Here is a 25,308-nt window from a genome sequence, read left to right on the forward strand (position 1 = left end):
ATATATATATGTATATATGTGTGTGTGTATATATATATATATATACACATTCTTTTTCGTATTCTTTTCCATTGTGGTTTATCACAGCATATTGAATATAATTCCCTGTGCTCCATAGTAGAACCTTGTTGTTTATCCATCCTATATGTAATATTTTGCATCTGCTAATCCCAACTTCCAATCCATCCCTCCCCCACCCTCCTCTGCCTTAGCAACCACAAGTGTGTTCTCTATATTTTGATTTTGTTAAATTCTCCAGCTTTGGCAATGGATAACAGTAACTTTCCATTTCAGATCCAACACGGATCATTAAACAGCCTGAATATGCAGTTGTGCAAAGAGGGAGCACTGTGTCCTTTGAATGCAAAGTGAAACACGATCACACCTTAATCCCCACTGTCATGTGGCTGAAAGACCATGGGGAGCTGCCCAATGATGGAAGGTATTTGAAGACAATGCCTTTCCTTTCTCATCCTTCTCTCTTTAAGCTGCTCTTGAACTAGAGGTTTATTATTTATTATTATTTTGAAGATTTGTTGACCATTTTTAAAGCCTGTATTGAATTTGTTACAATATCGTTTCTATTCCATGTATTTTGCTTGAGGCATGTGGGATCTTAGCTCCCAGACCAGGGATCAAACCCTCACCCCCCTGCCATGAAAGGCAAAGTCTTAACCAGTGGACTGCCAGGGAAGTCCTTCTATAGTGACTTAATGGTTATGTATCTAAAATTTCTGCTCTCTCTTCAAAGTAGATATATATTTCCTTTCCATGTAAATTGTTCAGACCTAGAAAGGTATCAAGTTATGGAAATAAGACCCTGAGAATGTTTGTCATATTTGTGTTCTGGTGTTCTCTGTAATTCAGGATGCACAAATTCTTTCAGATCTTGGACAATGTCCGTTGTTTTCTGCCGTGTACAGTGAAGTCTCAACAGATGTTTTCATTCCCTTTTACAAATAAGCAGAAATGTGATCTCTTTAATCATCAGAGTGTGCCTGAATCCTCAGAAGTATTTTACAGGACTCTAGTTTTTATTTGGGATGGGGAGTTTTCTTTCCACTTTACCTAAAGCCAATAGAAGGAGGAGGAGAAAAATAAAACAAGTAAAGAATTTGAAAGAGCCTGAGCATGCTGCATTCCTCTAGCTTGGAATGGAGGAAAGGTCTTGCCTATTTTCAGGTGGGTTTGATGAAGTACACAGTTGAACGGGAGAATTTTAGCAGATACAGGGGGGCTACAGTCATCACCCCTGTGGGAAGGAATGCTATCTGCTGGTAGAAATGGTTTCTGTGGCTTTTTTTCAACTGTGCCTTAATGGTGCCCTCTTGCCTGTAAATGTCCCTTAAAAGAACTACGTGGCCTTTTCTGTGCCCAGGGTTTCTATCTAGTTCTGTGCTTCAACTGGTAAGTTTTATCTCTGGGATCTGAATTGATAAAGATGAGAAGGAAGTATGAAGAAATGACCATTGGACTAAGTTAGCTAAAGGTTTAGCTTCGAAACCCCTGTGAAGACAGTTAATGATTTATGTGGATTCGTTAAAACCATGCATGAATCCTATTTGCATAGATTTTTGACCTACTGGGTAAACTGTCATGCTTACAAGAAACTTCTAGAAAATTCTTCTTAGTGATTGGTGATCTAAATCTTCCTGTTTCTAGTGATAAACCTGATTGGTATTGTTTGCATTTATTTTCTTCTATTGCAAATCATTTTTCCTATTGCAAATTATGCTTGTGGAAAAATGATACAAAGTTTCTGCAGTAAATGATGAATTCTTTACCCATAAAAAAGAATGAAATAATGCCATTTGCAGCAACATGGATGGATCTAGACATTATTATACCAAGTGAAGTAAGCCAAACAAAGAAAAATACCATATGATATCACTTATTTATGGAATCTAGAAAAATGATACAAATGAACTTATTTATAAAACAGAAATAGAATCACAGACTTAGAAAACAAACTTACAGTAACCAAAGGTGAAAGGGATGGGGGTGGAGTAAATTGGGAATTTGGGATTAACAGATGCACACTACTATATGTAAAATAGATGAACAGCAAGAACCTCCTGTATAGTACAGGGAATTATATTCAACATCTTGTAAGGACCTATAATGGAAAAGCATCTGAAAAAGAGAATATGTACATATATATATGTGTGTGTATATATATACATACTCTTATTATTTATATTCTTATTCATTTATATATATTTAAGTATATATATATATATAACTGAATCACTTTGCTGTATACATGAAACATTGTAAATCAACTATATATACTTCAATGAAAAATAAACAACAATAATTATAAATTATTTAAAAATATGCACTGTGTTAAAAATTGAGCTGGAGAGTGGTAGTCTCAGAAGCCATAGGAAAGCCCTTTAGTCAGAGTAACTGGAACTGCCCCACCTCAGCCCCTGGTCTTGAGGAAGTGCCTAAAACTCCAGAGGCATGGTTGAAAGCCACAGGACCAGAGGGCTTGCCATCATTTCAAAACAAGCTTCTCATTCGTTCAAAGTATTTTCCAACTATAATCATTATCAAAGTGACGTGCATTGTTCAGGATTTTAGCTCTGATATGCTGCTGAACTTTATCATCTTTCCCTTGTAGCAAATTCACCCGTTGTTCTCATGCCAGTAAAATGGTTATGGGGTGTGGCTGGGTGTCCAGTTCAGCCGCTCTGAATGTGTGATAATTGCAGGTTCACTGTTGACAAGGACCATTTGGTGGTCGCTGACGTCAGCGATGATGATGGTGGGACCTACACGTGTGTGGCCAACACAACTCTGGACAACGTTTCAGCTAGTGCTGTGCTTAGCGTTGTCGGTAAGAACTAAAACACATACAGTACAACTGGCAGCCCTGTCTTAGGCTGAAAGGAAAAATTGTCAATTGTAACTATTTTCTTCTTGTTACAGTTTTACCATTTTATAGGTGAGTTAAATACCCCCATCTTTTTTGAAAGATTCCTTTGAGGAAATAATTCCAGTATAAATGTACCCTGTAGCAGCTGGAATTAACTGGAATTAAAATGGTGGTTATGCATATTAGTGATATTTTTATAAGACAGAACAGTTAATCTACTTTTATTTAAAATTGAAGAGGTTTTACCCCCAAATTGTCACTGTATGTTTATCAATGCCATGCCTCGCAGCTAAACATAAGGCTCAGTTTTATAATCTTAATCATGCTCAGTCCTTGTCTTTTTGTGCTATATCTTTCCATTACTAATTTTGATTAAAATCGTTTATATTACTGTCCTTTCTAGCTCCTACTCCAACTCCAGCTCCCATTTACGGTAAACTAATATGAGTCCTTTTTCTCTGTTATCTTTTGAACAATTTCACACCTGCAGAAAAATTCCTTTACTTTCTTATCTCCATCACGTTATTGTGTTTCTTTAAGGAAAGGGGCTCTGTCAGATATTCAACTGTGTTGTCCATTTCCTGCTGTGAATCATTCTTTCATTATAACCCTGGAACTTCTCACTGCATATATTGCCACTCAATTCCAAGTATTTCATGTGTTATTACAAAGTCATTGAATTTAATGAAAGTCCCTCTTTGATATCATTTCTTTGTAAAGTAACATAGTGCTTTTCAAAAGCTATTGTCCACATTTTACAGACAGGAAAAGCAATTTCATATATCATTCCACAAATTAGATCTTCAATCTATTAAAAGTTGTTCTGGAAAGCTAAATGTTGTTTGGGGGTTCCCTTTTCAAGAAATTTACATAGGAAAACAATGGATGTCTAGAACATGTGACCTTTGTGTCAGAGAAAGCCACCAATTTACTGTGTTCATAGAAGATAAATCACTAAAGATAGACAAAAAAGAGGACACTTCCATATCATGTTGATTTTTCTGAGTTGGAAAAATAAATCAGAATTTTTTTCCTGAAATCTTTTTGATTAAAGAATCCTCATCTTTTTTTCAGTGTTAAATACAAAAATTAATTTTGTGGCAAAAACTCAGCTGGATTTTACAGATACCATGAATTACACTATAGAATACCTGTCCTTTATAGACATTTACTGCTTCTTTACTAGTATCAAAGAAGTGCTTACATTTTTATATGGCTTCTGGTTTGTCTGAGAGCCAGAGTTACTGCCAAGAGCAAAGTCAGGAAAAGACCCAAGTGGAACATTAACTCTCCGGATTTCAAATGCACCATTAGAAAAGGGAGACATGCTCCTGGGACACCTTCATCCCAACAGGTGTCTATACCCTGGTGTCCTCTGAGAACAAACACACCTCCCCATATGCCTGACTAGTCCTGAGCATCCACAGAAGGTATGCATGCTGAGGGCTAGCTGCATAGCATCAATTTTATAATTCCCTTAAAAATATAAATATTCTTCAGGTGCCCCCAAATCTGGAGCTTAGCATGTTTCAGAAAGAATATTTGCAGCTTCTTTTAACAGTACATGCATTTACCTGTATTTTGTTTTTCAGTGTTTGCCATTCTCTGTTTCCCGTTTGTTAGAAATTCAGCTTCCATATTATTGTTTCTGTCTGTGCTCGTCTGTGTTTATGAAAAGACGCACGCTGAGGGTGCTGGAGAAGCACACTTGTCCACCCCACTGGCTTTGGCGACAAGGGACTTAGTTTCATTTGAAAAAGACACAAGCAGAGCTCGTGGAGGGATTCTCCTGGGCGTGTGTGTGTCCCCAGCAGCCTCAGCTGTTTTCATTTCCTTCGGTTGCATGCTCATTGGCCGTTGCGTGTTCTGTGTCTGTAAGAGTCCCCTCTGTGACTAGTAGCTCAAGCCATGGAGAACCTCAAGGTCAGATGGTTAACTGTGATGTATGTGTTTGATCTACAGATGTCCCAAATCCTCCCTTTGATTTAGAATTGACAGATCAACTCGACAGGAGTGTTCAGCTGTCATGGACCCCAGGCGATGACAACAACAGTCCTATTACAAGTATGTGATATCATTTGTGTTTTCACTGGTAAACTTTATGATTATTTTCAAAGCATTCTGTCACATGCAATTGAAATTTCCTACAGAGATATTTCCTGGCATGCTCTGCTTCATTTCTCATGGAACCAAAACATTTATTTATGGCTCACCTCTCCTCAGAGCTGGAGTCATTCTTGGTTACAGTTTCTGGTTTGGGACACTGATGGATAAATATGTTAATTAAGTGAATAGACTGTCCTTTTGTGTTAAAGATCCATAAGACTCACCCTCAATTTCTATCAAAGCAGGAAGATATATTGCAAGATATTTTGCCCATTAATATGGGAGAAAATAACAGAAAGACCAGTCCAAATCTTAGAAAATTGAGACTTGGTAAGTAAAGTGACTTTTCAAACCCTCAACTGGTAACAGAGCTCAGTGTAGACACCTGAGGTGTCTTTCTTTCCATTAGCCCTTGCTATAAAGTGACACATTCACCAGTGTTAACGCCTCAAACTCCTCACTTTGATGACATCAGCTGAGAGAGATTATTTGGGAAAGAGCCCATGGAAGGTAAAAGGGAGAGACAGCAGGAGTAGGCAGGAAGGATCTTCAGACTGTAATGCGGGTCTGATGTCTGTGAAAGGAGAGAGGAAGGAGGAGTGTGGGGGAGAATTCTCAGACTCCAGCGCAGATGTCTCCGCCAGGTCAGCAAGGACCGCAGGGGGAGGTCCCGCAGGGCGTGGGGCTGAGCCTAGGGTCCCGGTCGCTGGGCTAGCTCAGGTGGAGCGTGGCCTCGCGGGAATGCCGCAGCTGGTCCTTGGGAAACGGGCAGCAGGTAGAGCCTGCTGTTGACATTCCTGGTAGCGGGTTCTCTCTCGAAAAGAGATCTGAGTAGTGCGTGTATATGTGTGTGTACATACATGTATATGTATATATATAGACACTCTACACAATAATACAGTAATAAGTTTTTTTATCTTATTTGTGTCCTCAACTAAAATATACACTCCATATGGGTAGAGATTTTTGACTAACTTGTTTCAGAAGAATGTGTGATACATAATAGGTACTTGATAGATATTTGTTGAATGAATGAATGAACAAAGAGTAGAAATGCCGAAGAGTAGAAATGCCTTGAAATCTGATGGGGTCATTTTAACCTGGGCAATAAAAAGTCTCTAAGCATCCTCACCAGCTAAGTCTGGCTAATATAATGGATGAACAGGAAGACTTGGCATGAATGAAGTGAGTGTTCTGATCAAGGACTGAAAATCCATTGAGAAAGGAGCATCACTAAAGTACAGAAGACAGAGGAGAGGTTTTTGCTTAATTTCATTGGAACTATTCTGCTTTACAGCAGGTATAATAAATCAACATGCACATCATTTCAGAATTATCTTAGTCACTGGAAAGCAATTTAGTCTTCATGCAGCATAAACATATTACAGACTTGTGTCTACTCTCTTAAGTATCTGTTTGATTTTAAAACCTCTAAGCTTATCCATCGTCTAATTTTACTAAGCTCTTCCAGTATCCTTATGGCATGGTCCCTCAGCTGATTTTCTTCTCTAGGCTGGTGTCATCAAGGTGAGGAGTTAACACTGGTGAATGTGTCACTTTATAGCAAGGGCTAATGGAAAGAAAGATACCTCAGATGTCTGCACTGAGCTCTGATACCAGTTGCGGGTTTAAAAAGTCACTTTACTTACCTAACCCTAACCCCGATGCTAACCCTAACCCTCCATATACGTGTATAAATTGACACTGTACACATTTAGTTCTGTCTCTGCATCTGCTTTCTAGAGGAGTCAGATATAAGCATATATATATACACATGGCTCTGTGTGTGTGTGTCCATGTTTACACCACACAAAGAACAAAGCAGGAGAAGGAGGTTAAAGAATCAGGGGTAAGGAATATAATTACAAACAAGGTGGTTAGGAAAAGCTACATTAATAAGGTAATATTTCTCTGGAAAACAGTATGGCGTTTCCTTAAAAAAAAACTGAAAATAGAGTTACCGTGTGATCCAGCAATCCCATCCCTGTGCACATATCCAGAAAAGATGAAAGCCCTAATTCAAAAAGACACATGTACCCCAGTATTCATTGTAGCACTGTTTACAATAATCTGCCAAGACATAGAAGTAACTTAAGTGTCCATCAACACGTGAATGAGTGAAGAAAATGGAATACTACTCAGCCATAAAAAATGAAGTAATGCCATTTGCAGCGAAATTATCATACTAAGTGAAGTAAGACAGAGAAGACAAATATTACATGATATCACCTATATATGAATCTATAAAACAGTACAAATGAACATATCTACAAAACAGAAGCAGACTCATAGACATAGAAAACAAATTTATGGTTACCAAAGGGAAAGTCAGGAGGAATAAATTAGGAATTTTGGATTAACAGGTTTACACTACTATATATGAAATAGATAAACAGGGATTTACTGTTTAGCACAGGGAACTATATTCAATATATTGTAATAAACTGTAATGGAAAAGAATGGGAAATGATTATAGTTATATTCATCTATATATGTATTACCAAATCACTTTGCTATATATCTGAAACTAGCACAATATTGTAGATCAACTATGCTTCAATTACAAAATAATCCATTTTTAAAAAAGAAGGTAATGTTTGTGTATGTCAATTAAGACATGAAGAGGGAGGTACTGAACCCCCTATGTAGTTATCTGGAGGAAGAATTTCCCAGGGAGAGCAAGAGAAAGAGCAAAGACCCTGAGACAGGAGCATGTCTGCTCAGAAGCCACTGTAGCTAGAGTGAAGTGAACAAGAGGGAGTGAAGTAGGAGAGGAGGTCAAAGGGGCAGAGAGTTGGTGGGTGGAATGGGATGTGCATGCATAGGGCCGTGTATTCCATTGTCGGGGTTGGGAGGGAATTGGAGGGACTTAAATAGAGGAATGGATCGCACTGGGATTCCCCAATGGCTCAGTGGTATAGAATCCCCTGCAATGCAGGAGAAACAGGATCAGTCCCTGGGTTGGGAAGATCCCCTGGAGAAGGAAATGGCAATCCACTCTGGTGTTCTTACCTGGGAAATCCCATGGACAGAGGAGCCTGGCAGGCTACAGACCATGGGATTGCAAAAGAGTCAGACATGACTTTGTGACTAAACAAGAGTGGATCACACTGGCTATTCTACTGACAATAGTCTATAGAGAAACAAGGGGGTAGCAGGGTGGCGAGACCAGGCAGGACCGTGGTTCTCAACCCATACATTGAAATACCATGCAGAACCTCAGCAAACTCACAGGTGTGCCTCCAGATGTTAAGTTTGTGATTTTTAAATTTTGGTTTTTTTTAAAATACAGTGACATCTGTCAGACACCCCATGAAATACTAGCTGGAGGTAGTTCACAGTTTGAGTTTTAATAGTGCTATGTCACATTGTGACAATGTCATACCTCTGCAAAGCCTTTGCTGTGATAAAAAGCAAGTATTGTGTGAAAATCAGTGTGAAACAGGAAAGGAGGAAGGTGATATCTAATTTGTTGACAAGGTTAGAGAAGTTATGTGGTTTCCGGTTCATTTTAAGTTAAGACATAAACACTTACTAGTTTATATGGACCTAACTCCTTACTACTTGGAAATGTTAGGTATTTCTTTTGACCTAAAGGAGCCATGAAAAAAAGTACTGGGACACTAAGCCCAGCATGACCGAGAAGTTTGGGAACTTGTGACTTAGGAGGTTATGCAGTAATTCACACAAGAAATCTTCACGTCTTATATTAGCTCATGGGGATGGAGAAGCTGAGAAATGGTAAGCTGAAATTTTGCATATATTTAAAAAATACAGCCAACAGGACTGTTGAGCATTTGAGAGAAAGAGAGGAATCAAAAAGGACTTCAAAAGATTCTGACCTGAGTTGTCACTACCAGTTGGGCTGGAGATTGGGATCAGTCTTGGTCACATCCAATTTGAGATGCTGTACTCAACAAACAAGTGGAATTCTTGAGTAGGTGATTAAGTAGTCAAAACTGCAGTTCAGGGGAGAGGTAGAGGCTGAAAATATAAATGTGAAGGTCATTGGTTTATGAAACTGGAGATCACCAGCAAACTAATGTAGATTAGAAGGAGAACTCTAAGTGATGAGCTTATGAGCAGTGCAACACATATTTCTAGTTCATTTCTGTATCTATAATTCATATCATGGTACATGGCAAGTAGTAGATAATTTATGAATATCTAAATACCCTTTTTTCCATGTATTTTTTAATTGAAGTTTACTTGATTTACAGTGTTGTTCATTTCACGTGTACAGCAGAATGATTCACTTATACCTATTTTTTCACATTCTAGGTTATTACAAAATATTGAGTATAGTTTCCTGTGCTGTACCATACGTCTTTATTGGTTATCTCTTTTATATAGAGTACTGTGTTTATATCAATCCCAAACTCCTCATTTATCCCTGCCCCTACATTTCTCCTTTGATGACCATGTTTGTTTTTTATGTCAATGGGTCTGTTTCTGTTTTGTATATAAGTTCATTTGCATCATTTTCTTTTGGATTAAACATATAAGCAATATTGTATGACTTTTGTCTTTCTCTGCCTGGGTTACTTCACTTAATATTGTAATGTCTAGGTCCATCCACATTGCCACATGTGGCATTATGTCATTCTTTTTATGGCTGCATAATATTCCATTGTATTTATATATACTATATCTTCTTTATGCATTCATCTGTCAATGGACATCTAGATTACTTCTATATTTTGGCTATTGTAAATAGTACTGCACTAACTATTGTAAATAGTGCTGCACTGTGGTACATTCATCTTTTCTAATAAATACCTGTTTTTACAAGGACACATACCACAAAATTTTAATAGAGACAAGAGAGAAGGTATCCATTAAAAAGTAATTCTTCCTCCCTGATTCTCAGTTCCTCCAGTGACACCAGTATTACAGTTTGTGTCCTCTGAGAAGTAACACATGTACATTCAAGCACATGTGTATCTGTGGACATCATAGTAAATCTTTCTATGTTTACACAACTGTAGTATCCAGCACACACTGGATCATGTTCTAAACCCTTCTTGGTTTCATTTAACCATATATTTTAGAAATCATTCTGTTTCAGTACATGTGGAGCAGCCCTATTCATTTTTTACAGCTGCAGAATATTCCATTGTGTGGATGCATCATAATTTATTTAATCAGTGCTCTATTGATGAACATTTAGTTTGTTTGAAATTAGGTTGTTTCACTTGCAAACAATGCTGCCATGTGGATTCCTTTTCATGTATCTTTGAACATATGCATAAGCACATTTATTCAAAATAAATTGCGGGAAGCACAGTTTCTTAATCAAAGGGTATCTGAGTTAAATATTGTTATATGTTCTAAACTGTGCTCCACTGAAGTTGTACCAATTCATGCTTCCCACAAAGTATAAGAATGCTCATTTCCCTATGTCCAAGTCCACAAAGTATGTTAAATGCTTGATTGTTGCCAGCCTATGTAGTAGGAAATGGTACCTTCTTATATTTAACTGAACTTCTCCTCTTGTAGGAAAAAAAAAAAATCAGTCATTTCCTTCATTGTTTATACTTTCCTAAAAATATGTGGGTCACTTCTAAATAATTTTAATTCAACATGCTAAAGAAAGAATACCAAACATTATTGTATGTGCTTAAGTGTTGAGGACAATAATAGGACTCTGAAGTCAAAATAGCCTAATGATTTTTTCTTGAAAGTGAGCTAACTCATGTTTGGCTGCTCTTGTTAGATTATCCTGTTCATTATCCTAGTAACCTCCCGTTGGGTGAATGAGTTCATGTCTTGGGTTTGTTGCATGCATGTGGTATGGCCAGAATTCGTCATTGAATATGAAGATGCAATGCATGAGCCAGGCCTGTGGCACCACCAAACTGAAGTTCCCGGAACACAGACCACGGCCCAGCTGAAGCTGTCGCCCTATGTCAACTATTCCTTCCGAGTGATGGCGGAAAACAACCTGGGGAGGAGCTTGCCCAGTGAGGCATCTGAGCAGTATTTGACTAAAGCTGCAGGTAAAGCAGGACCTCTGTGATATGAGATAAAAAAGTTTTCCACTGTTTGCAAAAGATCAAAGCTTACGAGTGTGTGGCTGCTTGACTTCTAGAACCTGATAAAAATCCCACAGCTGTGGAAGGGCTGGGATCAGAGCCAGATAATTTGGTGATTACATGGAAGGTGAGCTATGTCTGAAATCTTCAACTTTCCTCGGTATATTTAGAGTGGAAAGAAAAGTTGTTTTTTTATTTATTTTGTAATTGGAGGAAAATTTCTTTACAATGTTGTGTTGGTTTCTGTCATATAACAACTAGAATCAGCCATAGTTATACATATATCCCCTGTCTCATGAGCCTCCTTCCCCTCCCCCATCCCAGAAAGTTGTTTTTAAATAATATCCATATTAAAAATCCCCTTTCATCCATTTTGGGGACTCTTTCTTTCTTTTCTTTCTTTCTTCCTTTCTTGTGTAGAAGTTAAAAGCTTGATCCTTGAAGCCAAAATGAATGTGTGCAAATCCCAGCTTTGCCACTTACTGGTGACACTTAACATCTCCATCATGTATCTGTGTGATGGGAATAGCAACGAACCAACCTCATAAGATTAAAGGAGTTAATGCATAGAAAGCATGCAGGACAGTGCCTAACACATATACATGCTCAATAAATGCTGACTAGAATTATCATCATCATAAAGAACCATCTAAAAATACGTACCTGTAGTCAACTTCTATTTTCTTTTTGGCCTGTGTGTATTTTCTGGACTTGAAAAATTAATATGTATTTACTTGTGGTTTTTTAAAACTTACTTTAGATAGACCCATACAGTCATACTTAGATGCATACACATTTGTGTATACTTGTATACATGCATGGAGAAACAGGACAGAATAAGCCAGTATCTTTTTTTTTTAATAAAGAAATAGTTCACAAGTTTCAGTCTCCAAGTAAAATAAAGACTGATGTACTGTCACACAAGCAGAAATACATAAAGGAAATTATATAACTGAAAAGTTTTATGTCACCCACCCATAACTGTGAAGCCAAAATTTGAGAGGCTTGGGTGGTTTTTACTACTTCAGGATAGAAATGAACTACCTTTGAAGTGTTGATCCCAAACAAGCTATGAATCTCATCACATGTGAAAAAAAGACAAAAGTTTTCCTGGATAAAATTGTTCATAGCTTCTATTTTACCATCTCAGTGCTCACTGTCTTTAAGTCAGGGAATTGAACTTGCCATTCCAGTGTAAGATGATGCAGTCTGTTTTCTAAGCTCTGATTATCTGGTTTTTCTTGTAGCCCTTGAATGGTTTTGAATCTAATGGGCCAGGCCTTCAGTACAAAGTTAGCTGGCGCCAGAAGGATGGCGATGATGAATGGACGTCTGTGGTTGTGGCAAATGTATCCAAATACATTGTCTCGGGCACCCCAACGTTTGTTCCATACCTGATCAAAGTTCAGGCCCTGAACGATGCAGGGTTTGCCCCAGAGCCAGCTGTGGTCATGGGACATTCTGGAGAAGACCGTAAGTATCTGATGCTATTTTGTGTATATTTTTCCCCCAGCAAAACAGATCACCAAGGTGCAAGTCAAGGCCATGTCCAGGTACTTAGATTGGGAAGGAGGGAGGCAGCAATTATTTTGCTCAACACTTCTGCATTTAAACAGCCTACTTATGTAGAAAATAGGTTCAGAATGTTAGAAGTTATTACTTTTAAAAAAAGATATGTTATTCTCACAAAGTCAAATGAACAGATATCAAAAACAAAAAATTACTCTCCTGCTTGATAATTTGTAGAATAGGATTGGGGCATGTGTCAAGTCAAAATTATGAGACAGTGACATTTTTGCATGAAATTCAAAATGACATTGATACTTCTTACCCCCTTTCTCATCCTCCCCAGTCCCAATGGTGGCTCCCGGGAATGTGCGTGTCAGCGTGGTAAACAGCACCTTAGCTGAGGTGCATTGGGACCCTGTACCTCTGAAAAGCATCCGAGGACACCTGCAGGGCTATCGGGCAAGTGAAAGACACTCTTCTTGTTTTTTTTCTTAGAACCTGCCCATCTAAGTGAAAGGCAATGCCAGATTCACTTTTCTTGGCTGGAGGAAGCCTTGAGAGTTCACCTGGCAATCCACCTCTGCAGCATCCCAGCTAGAGTCAGATCAAAATCTCACTGTTCACAAAGTGAACTTATCCCACTTATAATCTAACAGTCTGCCAACTCAACAGTTAACGAATGCATGAAATGGGAAAAACTAATGTTCAGAAAACTATAGTGTAATGAAATGCACCTAGCTTTAAAGCGATAGTGACTGTGTGTGTTGAACAAACAAAATTGTCCTGAGAACAATGTAGACTTTTGTTGTTAATAATTTAGATTTTAGTTCAAGATCATGTAGTCCCAACTAGGTCATTCTTAGAAACGTCAATTTTCTTTGTTCTTGAGAAGCGTAGAAAGACTGATTCATAGTTTTGATTGACGGGTGGTCAAAGAACTTTCCTAGCGACCAAGAAGTCACTGCTTTGATTTGTTAAACCCTGACGTCTAGAGGCCAGTTTTTGCACTGCATCATGTTCAGTTTGGCCAGATTCTGTAGATATGTTGATTTCTTTTGAAAGTGCTTTTAAACTCCTAAGAGAATTTAAGAGGACTTAATAAATAGCAATTCTGCATTTTTATACAAAGTTAATTGATACTTTATCTCTTCAAAATATGTGTCTGCAATTTAGTGCCAAAAAAATAAGTATTTTTAATTAAGCAATGAGTTTGGTTTAGTGATAAAGCCATAGACTTCATAGAGGGTCTTCTTGCCTCTTGATAGCCCAGGGGCTCAACTGTACTATAGGACTAGTCATAATAAAAGCTGTGACACCTTCGCTTTGGGTTTTAGGATTAAACTAAATGATATATTGTACTTGAAGTTGTATTAAGTCTGGAAAAGTTTGTAAATATTGGACAGTAATTGTTAATTTTTTTCACGGGGTTGTAAAAGAGTCAGACACAACTTAGCAACTAAAAAACAACAATGATTTTTACTTTTAGAATATTTTCCATAAGTAAAGGACACTTAAATCCTTCTCTGTGGGTCTCATGCTGTTTCATTTCTTTAGTTTATTTCACTTGGACTCCTCTAACAAAATAGTATAGTCCAGCTTCATCAAATATTCTTAATTTAATTTCTCTCACTACCCATGGGGCCCTACTCACTTGCCTCAAAATCAATATTTGTCTATTGTTTCACTAGTCTAAAATGTACCCAGGGAACTTTTTGGGGAAAAAACATAAAGCTTTAATTTTGTGATCATGAAGATTCTGTTGATTCCCTTGTCCATCCCTGACTTTTCCTCTTGCTGTTTCAGATTTACTACTGGAAGGCACAGAGTTCATTGACAAGAAACAGGCGCCATCTTGAAAAGAAGATCCTTACTTTCCAGGGCAGCAAAACTCACGGCATGTTGCCTGGGCTGGAGCCCTTTAGCCACTACGCACTGAATGTCCGTGTGGTCAATGGGAAAGGGGAGGGCCCAGCCAGCACTGACAAGGTCTTCAATACTCCCGAAGGAGGTAGGCTGGATGTATTTCTGAGATCCTGGGAGAGTATGGCACATCTTGAGAGGCTTTGGATAACAGAAGGGCCCCAAAGTAAGGTATATTCTGGAAGCCAAGTGTGATTTGTCCCATAGATGAACACAGCACACCCAGAGCTGGCAAAGTGTCAGCTCATCTATGGCCTGAGGCTGTGGATGAGGCTTCACAGGCTTCCCCAAAACTACCTTTCTTTCAACTTAATTATTTTTCTCCACACTTAGTCATACTGCCAAAGATCTTCCACTGTCTGACTTAGCATAATACCCTGCAAGTCCATCCATGTTGCTGCAAATGGCAAAATTCCGTTCTTTTTATGGCTGAGTAGTATTCCATTGTGTATGTGTACCACAGCGTCTTTATCACTATCTGTTGACAGACACTTACGCAAGGTTCTATAAGGCATTGTCATGAGATGGGAGTTGGGACACTTAGTTGGAACGCAGGTGAGTCTCAGAGGCTACTGGGCAGCTGCCAGCACCATGGGCCCTTCAGCCAGAAGTCAGGACAGGTTTTTTCTATAAACTGCTTTTATCCATGTCTGGGTATATGTTTGAAAAAAAAATAGTAATTAAAAAAGATACATGCACCCCAATATTCACAGCAGCATTATTTACAATTGCTAAGATATGGAAGCATCTCATTCCAATGAGATGTACAATGCTCCCATCTTATTAGAATGTCTTGTAGAACGTTGCTAATTTGATGCTGACCTGGATCATTAACTTTCTGACCTGAAGCAAGTTATATAACTTCTTTAAACCTTCAGTTACCTTAGCCAAAAAGCATAAGAACTAAATGTGATTGCTTAAGAAAAACATCTAGAAAGGAAAAGAATCCTCTAGGTGGTAGTTTACTTTTTTCTCAGTGTAGCTTCAGAGTTCATGCTAACACAGCATGTGGGATCTTAATTCCCCCAACCAGAGGTCAACCTGTGCTCCCTGCATTGGAAGTATGGAGTCTTAACCACTGGACCACCAGGGAAGTCCCCAAAGGTTGGAGGTCTTGACAGAATATGTTGGGAAGAGAAGGGAAGAGTCACTCCAAGTGCAGGCCATGGCAGGGGGAGGGAGAGGGAAGACCCAAACATGCTGATGTAGGAGTTGGGGCTGGAAGTCTGGGCGCAGTCACCTGGGAGCCTGGTGAAGTACAGTTGCAATACAAATATTATGTAAGTTATAGGTGTACAGTATAGAAGTTCATAATTTTAAAGGTAATACTCCATTTATAGTTATAAAATCCTGGCTATATTCCCCATGTTGTAAATATATTCATGAAGCTTATTTTTATGCCTAATGATTTGTACCTCTGGCTCCCCTACCTCTATTCCTCCTCCCCCTGCCACTCCAAACCGATAACCACTGGTCTGCTCTCTGTATATGTGAGTCTGCTTCCTTTTTATTAAATTCACTAGTCTGTTGTATTTTTTTAGATTCCACATATAAGTGCTATCATATAGTATTTGTCTTTCTCTGTCTGACTTACTTCATTTAGCATAATACCCTCCAAGTTCCTCCATGTTGCTGCAAATGGCATTATTTCATTCCTTTTATAGATGAGTAGTATTCCCTTGTATTTATGTACCATATCTTCTTTATCTGTTCATCCGTTGATGGGCACTTAGGTTGCTTCCGTATCTGAACAGTTGTAAATAATGCTGCTGTGAACATTGGGGTGCATGTATCTTTTTTAATTAGTAATTTTGTTTTTTTTTTTCAAACATATACCCAGACACAGATAAAAGCAGCTTACAGACAAACCCTGTCCTGACTTCTGGTTGAAGGGCTCATGGTGTTGGCAGCTGCCCAGCAGCCTCTGAGAGTCACCTGTGTCCCAACTCCCGTCTCATTACAATGCCTTGTCCTCAACCTCATTTCTCCTTGGAGGTCAGGGCTCCTTCCACTAGAGGCTTTCACTGGTGAGACCTTACACTGGTTCTTTAGATAGCTCAGGGGATGGTGCCGGAGAAAGAGGGCCAGGAGATTAAAGGACAGACTAGAGAGGAAGTAGTGTGTCCAACACACAAAGGTAGGAAGCAGCGTGGCTCCTTCAGGGAACAGTAAGTCAGGCAGCCAAGAATGGTGAGGGAGAGGAAGTTCAATTTGGGAGGACCAGTATGATCGCTGATCTTAAATGCTATGGATGTTAGCCCTCACACCAGGAGCTCTTAACCTGGAACTGTAGTCTCTTAAGAGGTTGATGGATAGGTTTAAGGAGCTCTACGAAACCCCCTAGTGTTATATACAAGGGATATGTATTTTTCAGGGGAGAGTTTATGGGTGTCAGATTCTCAAAGCAGTGATATGAGGAAACCTGGAATTATATGCCAGGACTCTGCTAGACTCAGTCAAAGGCCACCAAGGGCCTGAAGGAGACAGCAGCTGAGAGGTGAGGGGGGAAGGGATACAGTTGAGGTTACCAGGGTGGATGTGGCAGAATTTCATGTTCCAGAGATGGCAAAAATGAGGCAGAGGGAGAAATTCCCTCTGACTACCTGGTTTCTGGCTCTAATGACAGGAGGGTCTAGGGAGCATGATAGGTTGGGTAGAGAAGGTAATGATCATGAAGGAGGACTGCCATCATCCATCAGCCTCATGAGAAAGGGAATAAAAGAAGACCAGTCATGTGTCCTCTGGTAATCTGCCAGCCTCTGCCACAGAGAACCTGATTCCCTGCAGGCCTTCCCCAGAGCCAGGGGTTTGCCAGCAACCAGGCTGTTGTCCGTCACCATGAGATGCTGGGCATCTGTCAACTCTTGGGATAGGAGCTCGTCTGCACCTGGACAGGCTGGCTCAGGCCCAGAGCCCAGCACGCAGCGTGCGCTGACTGTTTGCAGACTCCTGGTTTGTTGGGGAAAACAGTCCTTCATGGCCCAGAATGCAGCTGCTTCTCCTCACAGGTCTGGTTAGATTACTAGTTCTGTTCAGTTACTAGTTTGCTTTTATTAAGACCCCATTCAAGAAACAAACAAGTACTGTCTCTTTAAAAAAACAACAACAGTATTAGTTTGAACATTAGTTTGGGTTCATATAAAGGCAAAGTCCTTGTGTATTTGGAGAGAATGGTTTTAATGACTTTAGATGGAAATGGTGAGGCAAAACAGGTTTCTATTAACATATTTTCAGCTGCATCATGAATGAGTTATAAAAATTTTGATGCATGGTATAGATCTGGTGAAATATGTCACTTTAATGCAGTTTGAAACATTCAAAAACTTTTGTGTTGACTATACTTCTCATTTAAAGTCCCCAGCGCTCCATCCTCTTTGAAGATTGTTAATCCAACACTAGATTCTCTCACTTTGGAATGGGAGCCACCAAGTCACCCGAATGGCATTTTGACAGAGTATACCTTAAAATATCAGCCAAGTAAGTTATGGGGAGAAAGGAACTGGATGGCTTAAGAAGGAAAAGATCTTAATGGTTATCTTAAAATACAAATGAGTTGTTTCCTTATAGCTGTAGAATATATATATATATATACACACACATATATACATATACTTTCAACTGTTATTCTAGAAGGAACTTCAAATCATACTTTTTAAAGAAAAATGACATATATGTTTTTGAACATTAAGTGATCTGTAGAATAGTACAGACCTTGAGCATGGGGTTTAGGTAGATACTGTCATTACCTACATGGGTGTTATATAGAACGAGAAAATGGGAAGAAAAAGAGTACATTTGGCACAAGGGCCCTGAAGACATGTTTAGGGGTTATTTAAGAACACATGACTCCATCTGCTAAAATGGAGATAAGAAATGCTATTGAGATTCAGCTATAAAATTCTTCCAGCTTAGAAGTCAATGGAGACTATATTTCCCCTTGTTGCACCATATTATAGGAATTTTGTAAATGGTTAATCCCATTGTTTATTTTTTATATTTAAAAGGCTTGCAAAAGAAAAATTAAATATCTGTCTGTGTATATATATTAAATATCTGTCTATGTATATCTGTCTATGTCTATGTCTATGTATATAAAATTGTCCCAGCTTAGAAGCCAATGGAGACTATATTTCCCTTTGTTGCACCATGTTATAGGAATTTTTAAATTGTTAATCCCATAGTTTTTTTACATTTAAAAGGCTTGCAAAAGCAAAATTAAATACCTGTCTATGTATGTACATACTTACACAGATGCATTTGTATTATAATCACAGGGTGAATCTTGAGATCATTCTCTTTTTTGTAATCTTTACTGGAGTATGTTGATTTACAGGGTTGTGTTAACTTCAGGTGTACAGCTGAGAATGATTCAGTTATATATATACATATATATATACATATATATACACACATATGTCCACTCATGTTTTAGATTCTTTTCCCACATAGGCCATATGAGGGTATGGAGAAGCACCCCTGTGCTGACAGTAGGTCCTTCTTAGTTATGTATTTTATATACAGTAGTTTCTGTATGTCAAACCCAATCTCCCATTTATAGGACTAGGTAAGGTTATTAATTATGTTGGACAAAGAGTGAGTAAGGTTACACAACTCAGTGTAATCTGGGTTTAACATTTTGGGTTGATGCATTTATTTATGATAGTGTTCCTACAGCAGTGAATGGGGAATGACTTTGTTCTTTTTTAATGGGGGTTACATTGGCTTACAACATTATGTAAGTTTCATGTGTACAATACTGTTTGATTTCTGTATACACTATAGCTTCTATATGTACTCTTCTGTATACACCACTAGAAGTTCAGCTTCTTTCCATCACCACACAGTTGCCTCTTTTACCCATTTCCCCTTCTCCTGACACACCTTCCCTTCTGGTAACCACTGCTTTGTTCTCTGTCAATGTGTTTGTTTTTGTTTGGTTTGTTCATTTACTTTATTACCTTATTTTGTTTATGTTCTTGTTGACAGTTAATAGCACACATGAGTTAGGCCCTCTGGTAGATCTGAAAATTCCTGCCAACAAGACCCGCTGGACTTTAAAAAATTTAAATTTCAGCACTCGATATAAGTTTTATTTCTATGCGCAAACAGCAGCAGGATCAGGAAGTCAAATAACAGAAGAAGCAATAACCACTGTGGATGAAGGTAAGCTGGGTATGTATAAAATCCATGTAATTAGAAGTATCATGAGACAAATATCATTAAGTTTATGTTTTTTCTTTCCTTCTTACCATGGAAGTATCCATGTTACCCAATTAATACAAACATGTATTAGTAACTTCTATTTCTAAAATATATATAAACAATGATTTAATTCATACTGGAATAATGATTTGCTATTTGTTTTTTAAGTCCCTTTTAAATGTGTATTAAAATATTGAAGCAAGAGTAGGAAATTACATTTTGCCACACTTGAATTCACAGTTCAAAACAATGTTTTTTTCCAGTCTACAACTTTGCATATAGATATACACACACATATACATACATATATGTGTAACACGCATTCATGCACACACAGACATGCAGACCTATACACAAAAAAATACATGTAATTCTGGTTGTGGTCTAGATTCATCAGAAAAAATTTGCTAGTCTACATACTGATTTAGGTTTTCTGGCAAGGAAATCAAAACAGTTATTAGATAATGCATTTACTTTTATATTTGAGCATGGGACTTCATAGTTTGCTATGCCATCTGGTATGGAGAAAACAAAAGAGCCCCATTAAAGTATTTAGGAAAGGAAGGAATTCTTCCTTTCATACTTTTAAAATGATTTTGAAAAACTTTAGATTCAGTGAAAATGATAAAAAAAAAAAAAAGTAGAAGATTTTGCATGCCTCTAAATTATAGAACTGCTTAAGGGTTATTTATTTGATTATCTTCCATAGCATTAGAAATTGAAATTTGGTTTGAAATCTCCTGAGTGTCTTGCATAATAGGCAAGTATGAATAAAGCACTTTAAGTAATGTGGGGATTTGATTACTGGTAAGTTTGGGAACACCAGCATACCTTTGTCCCCTGTATCTGATGTGGTACACTCCATTCTTCTTGCATGCTTTAGCATTTTAAGAAGTGTTTTTATGTAGCTTTACATGCTAACTATATAGTGTCCTGTTTCTGTTTCCCTTCATGAAAGCTGGTATTCTCCCACCTGATGTAGGTGCAGGCAAAGGTAAAATAATTCATCTGCATGACTTTCTACATGTGTGAAATTTTCCATGTTAACCATGGGGAAGTGCAGCATGGGTTAAAAGTGAAAATAAAATAAGCTCTGAAACACCAGCAGAAAGATAAGATCCTGCAAGACCTTGACTTTAAAATTCACGTCTAGCCTTTTTTTACAAAGAGAAAGCCACACATTGAATTCACCCTTTCTCAAGACTTATCCCAGGTCCAAAATCCTATTCTTGGCTTTTAATGCTAAGGATTGTGGCTGGATCAGACATGACCCAAACTGTGGCTTTGTCACAGTCCCTCATGATGACCATGCTGTCTATGAAGGGCTCAGAAACACTAGCCCTGTGATGAAAACAGCCAGTTAAGAAATCAGATCAACTGAGCTTCCCGTTCTAAGCCAATTTAGTCATCCTCCTAAACTCAGAGTACATGTTGCTGGCATCACATTGCACTATCCACTTGGAATTTTGACTTCGCTGTACACTCCAACTGGCCCAGGGCTGAAAGTCTCCCCAGCGGGGTCCCCTCTGAGCAAGTTTAGACAGCCCTCATGCTCTACTCAGCTGTGTTACCCCATTTCTGTCTTCACCCAGCTACTTCAGTCTCCCCTCTCTGGGGAAGCACCAGCGATCACAGGGAATTTCTTTTGTTCTCCTTTATTGCTCACAGATCTCTGGGTGAGGAAGATTGGTCGGGAGAATGGTACTTGAATGAGTTGCAGAATTTCTTCCACCCAGAGATTCCCTCAGTCTTTGACTCTTGGCAGATCTGTCAGCTTTTTAGCGAGTGGTAGAGACCTCCCTGCCTCACGGGGCACTGTACCCATAGAGAACACCCCTGGCCAGGGATTTTCTTGGACTTTGACAGACCAAATAAGTACAAATAGTAATGAAGAGCAAGTCAACCAAAATAAATACGCACTTTGCCCTAAATTGTTCAAATATTAGGAGCTTAGACCTGATCTTATCTTCTCTTTTCTTACAAATCTGATACTCAGAGTCTTGGTAAATTATAAAATGTAGATCAGCTAGATTTCAGAATGATGGAATAAGAACTGTAGCTATTTTCAATCAACTTAATAATGTTTTATAGGTGTTTTTAGACTGCAAAGAACAAAGCTGTAAAAATTCAAAATTTTCACAAGGTCGTGTAAGGATGGGAGCCTCTGTTTTTTATGTGTGCTTTTTTCTGGGGATGGTTACATGTCCATTAAAATCCTTGGTTGTCTTACAATAATTTGCTGCTGGGCTCCCTTAGACCCTTTCATGGGACCATTCCAGAGAGAGCCTGGCCTCCTTCCGTGTGCAGCAGCCTGTCACTGGGCTTTGCCTAGAGGCAGTAGCCGAGTAATTGAGCTGTGGCAGGGTTGTCTGCGTTTTCCACTGACTTGTCATATTGGAAAAGGACATGCATGCCAGTGGAAAAAATATCACCCGCTGATTTTAATGAATTAAGATGAACTAAAGGAAATCTTAATTAAAATAGTTGAGGTTTCACCATTTGATGTTACTAAATTGAATTTTGAATTACTTCTTGTTATAGAGATGAGCAAAAATAGTCTCAGAAGGTTTTTGAAGCCCCCAGTGTTGAAATCTGGTGGAACTCAGATAAGATTATGGTGTTTAAAATTTTTTCAAAAAAGCTAAATCTAACCTTCTTTTCTATATTGTTTCATTTAATAGTATACCAGTAATTAAACATTGGTTACATAAAGTGATGATATTTAACCATGATAAGACTTTAAAGTGCTGAAGAATAATTTGTTTCCCTGGGTTTTCCTTCCTTAAAATATTTCTTTTTTCATTCTAGGAATGAACTCTATTCTCTTCTCTGTTTTCCTTCTTTATTGAGATAGATTTGAAATTTACACTTTTAAATTTTCTTACAGATTTTAAGAGATGTTCATGAAACCAAAGCTCTCAAATATAGAATTACAAAATGATTATCAAAATCATGAATTAGAAACCAAGAGAATTCAGTTAGGTGTATAACTCTAGGCTAACCCTGTTTCTTACCACTCTTCTCAGTTTGAGCATGGAAATAGGTACTCTTGTACTCTTGAGGTCTTCAGGAGTCACTTCTTCTGGTCTTTGCTCAAAACTCTCAATACTGGTGTAAGAAATTGTAGTCATTTGGCTGCCTTTGTTCAATTTCTTTGTCCCTTTCAATAGTTTCAGGGTCTCTGGGGAAATAGACCTGTGAAGGCATCTGTAGAAATGAACTGAAAGCACATGGATAATGGATTTGACTTATGGTCCCAGTACTGCTGATGGATAGACTCTGCTTTATCTATGGATTATTACCTTCTTTCTCACCTTGGGAGCAGGCATCAGAGCATTTGGGTGAGGTGACCAGTTCGGGCAAAGGAATAGGGAAAAACTGACTGGTAAGTCAAGAACTGAACCTAGTTCTTGACCGAATTAGCAGCTGACTGTGGTTAAACAGGACAGAGCAGAGGAGAGCTCTGACTAAGGGACTGAAGACGAATCCTCTCTGTGGTCAGACTCTCACTTTATCAGTATACCAGAGTCCATCCCGCAGCTACAGATCAGGTCAAGAAACAAGGCCAGTGAGTCAAAAGCAAATTTAAAGTGCACAACTTTATTTGGCCTGGACCAAACCAAACCAAAAACAAACGAGCAACCTCCCTCCCTGCTCCAAATCCCTAACTATAGAGAAGGTTCAATCAGTTCAACAGCTCATGTCTATCTGGCCCATAAAAAGCACCAGCCCTTTTTAAGGCACTGTGTGCTAGACAGTAACGCAAATTCTGCCTTTGGTATGCTTATAATCTAGCAGGTAAGACAATACATTAAAAAAAGAGAGAGAGTGAAAATAGATGGAACTGAAAACGTTATCTGATCTTAGAGAAGTGAACAATTTATTCTGCCAAACAGGATCAGGAAAAACTTTCCAAGGAAAGTAATGTTGAACTAGGCTTTGAAGGACAGATGGAATTTTGGCAGATGAATTAGGAAGGTGGTTTGTATAAATTCTTGGGAGGTGGCATAAACGAAGTCACGGGGTTTAAAAACCACCAGGATATTTGGGTTATACACAGCAGTCCATCTGTGGGCAGAAGTAAGCCATCCACATCTGAAAGAGGGAAGTGACAGAATCAGAGATGTAGTTTTGGAAGTTAAAGCTTAGTTAACTTTGCTGGTGGTCTCTGCAGAGAATGACGTACAGTAGGAAGAGGGATTAGATAGAGTCTAGATAAAGCCCAGAGAAGAAATAACACTAGCACATCCCACCAGCACATCACAGGTGCTCAAGAGTATCGGTTCAGTAAGTGCACGACTGGGGATTAAAAGCAAAGAGGGTTAGAATTCTCTGTGATAAGAAGGGCCCAACACTATAGCCTTAAGAAATTGTACTGTCTTCTCTGGGTATCTTTAAGAATCAGCAAAACAGCAGCAGCAGCAAATTGCTCTTCTGTTGGAAGGTATGGCTCTGCCTTGAACGTCTTCCATAATTGGGCCAAGACTACATTCCTCAGTTCCATGATTCCAAACATTTTTGAGGAAGATTAGTGTTTTGCCTGGATTCTTTGCCACTGATGCTTTAGATACAGGAAATGTTTTAACTGTGTCTCTGTTGATTGATCATATTTTTATTACTGTTCCTTTAAGAGGAAAGCCTCAGACAACTAAATCAGTTAGGTCCACAGAAGGACCCTATGTAATTCCATAATCAGTTTTGCTTTCTGCTGTCCCCCATCCTTAGCACAGAGGAGCATGCAATATATATGTGATGGTGAATTAGATCTCAGAGGTCAAATGCTTTATTGAATTTGTTTAATATACTTCTGTTTTTGATTCTAAGAAATACTATTTCATTGAATTTGTTTCAGTAGAGGGCTTTGGCTTCTAAATTATATAACATAATTTGGAATTTAATTTCAGAGCCTGAATAAACCCATTCCTGTGTTCTGGTTTACTATCTTAGGATATTTCCCCTGGGATAAAAATTTGATTTATCACTGTTTAACTACCCAAGTTAATATAGCTATAACTATGTCATTTTTACTGTAGACCATTGTGATAAGACTGATAGAATTGTCAGGCTCAGGTAACATCTCAAATAACAGCTCAAATAACATCTTTTATTGACTGTAGGTATCATCTTAACTAGGTGGCAAGTCTTTTGCTTCATGTAGGTTCCATAATCTGATGTTACAGGAAGCTGTTTAGATTCAGTTCAGTTTAGCTCAGTTGTGTCCGACTCTTTGGGACCCCGTGGACTGTACCACACCAGACTTCCCTGTCCATCACCAACTCCTGGAGCTTACTCAAACTCATGTCCATTGATTCGGTGATGCCATCCAACCATCTCATCCTCTGTCGTCCTCTTCTCCTCCCACCTTTAATCTTTCCCAGCAACAGAGTCTTTTCCAAGGAGTCAGTTCTTCGCATCAGGTGGCCTTAGTTTAGCTTACACTGTGATTTTCTCAGAACATGGTATGTAATGAACAGTCAAGTAAGATTGTCTTGCTCTCTGGACTGTGTCAAATGAAATAGTTCTTATTCATTTTATTTCTTGTGTCTTCACTTCTGATAACTAGTACTGAGCTTTTTTTTTTTTTTTTTTGCAGCTTCTTTTTCAGTGTACCCTAACTATCCAACCTTCTCCAGGGCAGATGCTTCTCACCTGGGG

General features: G+C 38.5%; 1 protein-coding gene across 22 annotated transcripts in view; it reads left to right on the forward strand.

Moving 5' to 3' along the window:
* NRCAM (neuronal cell adhesion molecule) overlaps positions 1 to 25,308 on the forward strand; it is a 319,465-nt gene that overhangs the window by 266,693 nt on the left and 27,464 nt on the right. For 6 of the 22 annotated variants that reach the window (XM_070468956.1, XM_070468953.1, XM_070469005.1 and 3 more), the window contains 12 exons: positions 295 to 442; positions 2,718 to 2,842; positions 3,285 to 3,314; positions 4,844 to 4,945; positions 10,789 to 10,986; positions 11,079 to 11,149; positions 12,270 to 12,495; positions 12,875 to 12,990; positions 14,335 to 14,539; positions 17,806 to 17,928; positions 19,438 to 19,623; positions 20,612 to 20,647. In XM_070468956.1, coding sequence (XP_070325057.1) covers positions 295 to 442; positions 2,718 to 2,842; positions 3,285 to 3,314; positions 4,844 to 4,945; positions 10,789 to 10,986; positions 11,079 to 11,149; positions 12,270 to 12,495; positions 12,875 to 12,990; positions 14,335 to 14,539; positions 17,806 to 17,928; positions 19,438 to 19,623; positions 20,612 to 20,647 — 1,566 coding nt within the window. The remainder of the gene's footprint in view (positions 1 to 294; positions 443 to 2,717; positions 2,843 to 3,284; positions 3,315 to 4,843; positions 4,946 to 10,788; positions 10,987 to 11,078; positions 11,150 to 12,269; positions 12,496 to 12,874; positions 12,991 to 14,334; positions 14,540 to 17,805; positions 17,929 to 19,437; positions 19,624 to 20,611; positions 20,648 to 25,308) is intronic. The other 16 variants (XM_070469047.1, XM_070468961.1, XM_070469013.1 and 13 more) reach the window with 6 other exon arrangements.

Source organism: Odocoileus virginianus, chromosome 1 (assembly GCF_023699985.2).
Source record: "Odocoileus virginianus isolate 20LAN1187 ecotype Illinois chromosome 1, Ovbor_1.2, whole genome shotgun sequence".
Classification (NCBI taxonomy): domain Eukaryota; kingdom Metazoa; phylum Chordata; class Mammalia; order Artiodactyla; family Cervidae; genus Odocoileus; species Odocoileus virginianus.